Source organism: Ambystoma mexicanum, chromosome 1q (genome assembly GCF_040938575.1).
Source record: "Ambystoma mexicanum isolate Mex_15411 chromosome 1q, UKY_AmexF1_1, whole genome shotgun sequence".
NCBI lineage: Eukaryota > Metazoa > Chordata > Amphibia > Caudata > Ambystomatidae > Ambystoma > Ambystoma mexicanum.
This window is the reverse complement of record NC_090922.1, coordinates 1,452,457,005-1,452,463,004: the sequence shown is the minus strand read 5'-3', so window position 1 is coordinate 1,452,463,004 and position 6,000 is coordinate 1,452,457,005. Positions and strand designations below refer to the sequence as shown.

The 6,000-nt window shown below is 46.1% G+C and overlaps 1 protein-coding gene across 1 annotated transcript in view; it reads left to right on the top strand.

The window, feature by feature from the left end:
- The first annotated feature begins 804 nt into the window (after positions 1 to 804).
- BEST4 (bestrophin 4) overlaps positions 805 to 6,000 on the top strand; it is a 178,380-nt gene continuing 173,184 nt past the window's right edge. The window contains exon 1 of the mRNA XM_069642787.1: positions 805 to 956. Coding sequence (XP_069498888.1) covers positions 805 to 956 — 152 coding nt within the window. The remainder of the gene's footprint in view (positions 957 to 6,000) is intronic.

Genomic DNA, 6,000 nt, shown 5'->3' with positions numbered 1-6,000 from the left:
TTTAAAACCCCTACACACCCACACGTCCACCCACACCCACACCCACAACACACCCACAACAAACCCACACCCCCAACACACCCCCACCCACACCCCCAACATACCCCCACGCACACCCTACTTACCTTTCAAGACGCACTGTTTCCCTGCGGCGCTGGTTCCCTTTCACTTCTGTGATCGGTAACTGGCACCGCAGGGTCCTTTCCTTTTTGTTTTTCTTTTGTCAGCTGCAGGGGTTTCCCCCCACTACCCCCCGCTCACTATACTGTGTAGTATAGTGAGCGGGGGGTTGTGGGGGACATCCCCGCAGGCCCTGTTTATTTATTTATTCTTTTTATTTTTTTCCTCGGGTGTGCTGCGGGGGTGTCCCCTTCAACCCTCACTCACTATACTATATCGTATGGTGAGCGGGGTGTTGCCGGGGACACCCCTGCAGCCCTGCAGTCTTTATTTATTTTTACAACCTTTTTGTATAGGTCGTAACTTTTGGTGCGGTCATTTTGGCCTCTACCGTTTTAATGGGTAGCATGTATATGTCTTGCACATGCCACATGGCCTGATTAAATACTGGCATTCTGGATTTGATCAGATTTTTGGTGCTCGGGTAAAATGTTTTTCCTGGACATGGAAAAGGATTTCTTCGCTAATCCATGGATCTAACAATATGATGCTGATTCGTGAAATGTTGGAATGTCCTCCTCTGCTTCTACATGCAGCTTGTTGTTTTACATTTGTATGAAACTTCACAATGACCAGTCGATTTTCCTACAGTTTCTAATGAATCGCTGAAAGGCGTGGGAAGCCATGACAGTCTCCTACACGCTGAAGGTGGCCGATGCCCGCTTCGGGGGCTTCTCCAAGCTGCTCTTCAGGTGGAAAGGGAGCATCTACAAACTACTGTACAAAGAGTTCATGGTCTTCATCACCCTCTACACAATGTTGAGCCTCACCTACCGGTATGTTGCCTATATTCCCCTCACTTCATTCCTTCGAACTGTTTCTCACTTAAATGTTGGTTATTACATCCCCTAACCTGGTCGGATGCCGATGGTTGAGGGAAAGCTATGGTGGAGACCCGGCTTGATGACACAGGGATTGGCTAGTTATCCAATTGTACAACTTGATTGGTGCAGGGCTCTGCAACCTTTTGGTCCACAGAGGCTTTGTACTACAGCTCCCATCAAATCCAGCAGGCATAGTCAACGATGAAGGATGATTGGTGCCATCCTCCGAAACATCAGGAGAGCCGCATGTGCATACCCGTTCAATGGGGCAAAAACTCCTTGGTTGCCACAGTGTTTTTAACCATGGTTTTACCTGAATGCAGTGGTCTGCAAGAGCGGCAAGTATGTATTGACGTGAACTCATTGTCTGCTGTGCCTAGACACCAAAGCTACATCTCACCGCTGAGGCCAATTAAAGCAAACTTGGCCTTCCTTGTCTCGCACTGAGGAGGCATGTCTTAGCAGACCAGGCCAATGCTGCTCCTTCTGGGGAAGGGTGGGTCTGATTTGCATAAGGTTGAGTAAACTGAGTACTATTACAATGGCTATTACCAACACCTATTATTTCCGGGCACTTAGATCCAGGAGGAAAACATCAGGAAGCATTACACAAACACATTATATTTAATCAAGTGGCAGAGAACCTTTCAAAACAGTTCTTACCTGTGGAAGTAGCTCATAGGTACAGAGCCTCTCATCTCTCAGGCTGGAGTACTCTCACAGGCATAGAGGGGCTCCACCTCCAATGCAGGATGGATGGAAATAGCCCAAGGACACAGCCGTTCACCTTCACTGCAGGACGACCTCCGTGATTAGAGCAGGTACACAAAATCCTTCACCACAAAGAGTAGATAGGTCCAAGATAACAGGAAAGGCAGAAAGGAATTGACAAAGAAACAGAACTTACTTTCTCTAAAGATTCTTGCCTACAAAGATGATCCCAGGAGCATGTGGTTAAGGAACGGACAAAAGGATCGAGATCCTTAATAACACCACCCTAATTTGAGTTGGGGTGTATTCACGGAAATTGCATGGGAATGTCTGACTCAGCACCCACACTTTCAAATGGTGAAATCAGGGATTGACCAGTTATGTGCCCTTGGTCTCTTTTTTACTTTATTTTACTTTATTTATTTGTAAGGCGCTGCCAAAGTGGCCCGGAGCCACACGGCGCAACAAAATGTATAAGCTAAGCGGGGGGAGGGGGTGTCCGTAACACAGATTATCTAAAAATAGACCTGCCAAAGATTTGTAGGTGAAGGTCAATAGTCTAAAGTCTACCCTGGCCTCTATGGGGAGCCAGTGACGACTCCACCGCACCCTGGACACATGCTCACATTTCCGCATCCCCATAATAGCTCTAATCGTACTATTTTGTACTACTTGTAGTTTGGCCAGTTCCCCTTTACCAATGCCCACCAGGAGGCTACTACAATAGTCCATTTTGGAGGAAATGATTGCCTGCGCTACTGTTTCGCAACTGTTTTGAGAGGGAAATGGGTGAACATGAGAGAATAGTCTAATATAGTGCGCTGCAGACGAGACAAGACTATTCACCTGAGCTGTCCTACATAGGGTCTGGTTGAATAAGAATCCCAGTGTTTTTATCTTGTCTTTTGTGGGAATATCATGGTCTGCAATTCAAAATGTTTTATATTCCCCATTGAGCTTATTCAGTCTAGGCCTAGAACCTAATCATCAGTTTGTTTTTTTCGGGGTTCAGGGCCTGACCACTCATATCCATCCAGTCTTGAATGAGATCATAGGTTTCTTTCACCACTTTGCAATCTTCCTCATAGTTGCCTGACAGTGGGATAAGGCATTGAGCGTCCTCGGCATAGCTGGAGAAACATATCTTTTTCTGCTCCGGTAGCTGGAATAGTGATGTGGTAAAAATATTATATAGGACTGGTGACAAGGACGCACCCTGTGGGACTCCAAATCTAAGCGGAGCTGGTCGAGCCTCCGTTAGGTTGCTACAAACCCTCAGGGACTGCATCCAATCCACTGCTACATCACTGAAATTGGCCACTTCTTGTGATCTATTTAAAAGCAGCGGACGGCCAACCAAATCATCGACAAGTCCAAGGCCATCAGCAGCATAGTTTTGCCTTCATTAATATTGGTCATCATGTTGGACTTAATATCCAATAGGACTGATTCCCTGCTGAAGCTGGGTCTAAAACCAGACTGCCCACTGTTAAGAATAGGATGGTTTTTTATGTGGCTTAGTATCTGTTCATATGCCATTCTATCCAGTATTTTAAGAAAGAATGGAGAGTTGGTTATAGGCCTTTAATTAGCGGCGATAGTAGGATCCTGGCCTTGGTTTTTTTTGCAAGGAGGTAATCCTAGCTCCCTTCAATCTCATGGGGACATGTCCTTCTTTAAAAGAAGCATTGACTATTTTCGTGATGGGGCTAATCAATAGTTCCGAACATGCCTTAATCGCTGTGGCTGGGAAGATATCCCCTTTACATGAGGACGGTTTGAGTTTAAACAAAATAATTCAATGTTCGTCTTCTGTGATGCTCTTAAAATCGAAAGTAGGAACTCTCTGCTGGATACAGATGTCTTCGTTAGCTTTTCCCTTGTTGGACTGAAGAGGGTCAAGGGTTTTAGCTTTCTGAATATTACCTTTAATTTTGATCAGTTTTGTCCAGCATGTTTTTTTGTATAGGTGCCTGGTCTTTACAGATATTTTCCTGCAGCTTAGCGGATGGTTTCTCTAATTCCTTCAGGATAATGAATATCTCTTTAGCATCATGTTCAGCTTAAGCAATCCGTACCTCATAGGAATCTATCTTGGCTTTAAGTACAGCCAATTTATATTTTTTGCCAGCGTGAGAGTATCCTCTTCTGCCTTGGAGGTTTTCCAACGATCGAAGTCCTTTTTGTAGGATTTGTGTGTGATTGCTGAGATGACCTGATCATGATCATCCATTCTTTGGCCGCTCACCAAGTGTGTGAATTCTCTGAGGTACTATGGATGCTAGACACATGCAGTACCTGGCCTATTACAGCAGATACTCCTTTAAGGAGGATATCTGTTACTCTCTCTTGAGATATCTCTTCCCAAGGCGAGGCGCACACTCTATTTCCTAACATATATCCCCTTGTATCAGTCCATGCCCCACTGATCTCCTTTGCCCTCTCTGCTGTACGCCTTGGTCTGCTCTCTACACACCCCTTCCCATGATCCCTCTTCCATTTATCCATCAGCTGAACTCTCCATGTCCATCCACGGTCCAATCTACTTGAGCTGTTAGGCTCTAATTATTGCAGCTCTTTGTTACTCTGTCTTTATTGTCCTAACAGTCTTATTTTATGAGCTCGGCAATGTTTGGGTCTATGAGCAAACAGATGTTAAGTCAAAACATTGGGCATTATTATGAGTTCAGTGGTGTGGGAAAAATTGGCGGTAATGCAGTGGTAACTCTGTGGCTACCGCATTACTGCACCGCCGAATTACAGGTTTAGCAGTGAGGTGGAGGAAACACCTGCAGCACAAAGCCGGAGGTAATCCCACGGCATCACTGCCAAAATGTGCCCATTTTGGTGGTATTACCGCCGGTGGTACATACCACAATATGCGGGTCCTCGCAAGCTCCTTGAAGTAGTGCCTGTCACAACACAGACTCCTGGTCCAGCCTGGGGTGGTGAGCTTCCAGTCCATAAATCCTGGGAATGGCAAATGGTGCCACCCAAGTGCCCCTTAGAGGAGAGGATCACCACGCCACTGAAGAGCCACAATGCCATTTGTACATGTTCACAGGTCTGGATTATGGGTTTACAGTCAGCAAATCTGCAGGTGATTTACAAATTACCAATACTATAACCATATTATGAACAGCTCACAATTAGTGCAGGCAACCAGATAGCAACTCCTATCACTAAAGAAGCCAATGAAGAAACAAAAATGGCCACCAGCACCTAATTGGCCTTATGGCAGACAGCTGAAACACCACATGTTGTCCACTGAAGCACCTCAAGACCTTCCTCTTTGCTTCTGCCTTTCGCTCTTCCTCTCCCCTGCTAATCTGTCTGCTCTGGCACCGGGCACCTGGTTACGCTCTGACTTCGGGCCCAGATCCCTGCCCTCCCAGCCACACACCCACACTGCCTGCTGGCAACCCCTGCACTTGGGTCTGTATCTGCAACCCTACAATCCCCTTCCAGCACTTATCAGACACCCTTGGTCTACACCTTATTGTCACACTTACCACCTGCTGGCCGCACTACCTGTTAATGTTCTATCACGTGTTCAGCACTTTTCACTCCCACCCTGCCCCTCGCACTTTCCCACCTATCTCTCCCCTGCACTTGCACGTTCTCAATGTCACTGGGCCTAGTAAGATCGTTGTTTTGTACTCCCTTGTTTCCCCTCCCTTGCCTCGTCGCGCTCTGAAACACTTGAGTATGGGCACGAAACAAATACAATATCATATCATTTCACATGACCGTGGACACATGGCACAATCAGTCAATAGGCCAATCCCTGCAGTCCAGGTTCTACCATTGCTGTCATATAACAGTCAATGGGATGAGGAACTGGCCTTTACAAAATAGCCAGCCGAAGCAGGGATTTTCACTCCATAGGAGAGCTGCCAACAATAAGACTTGTCAAACCAGGGAGACCCCACGCGTGGAGACTTGGCAAGAAGAAAGGCCAAAGAAAGAGCCTTTGCAAATGTTACTGGGATGTGGCTGCATGAGACAAGTGTAGTGAATACTGCAACCTTTAAAGCAAAGTGTATTGAAGTTTGAGGTAGGAGAGGGTTTTATGGGGAAAGGAATAGGTTTGTTAGGGAATATGTTTGTTGAGGTGTGGAAAAGAAGGAAAATTGGAGTTAGGATAGAAGGAATAAGTTAAAAAACAGATTATGGCTAGAAGGAAAACACAGATGGAACCGCAAGCTTTTGAGGGGGAAAGTTGTAAACAAGGAGGTGTAGATCCGGTGCGTGAGGGAGACGCTGATTTAGAAAGTAAGGAGGA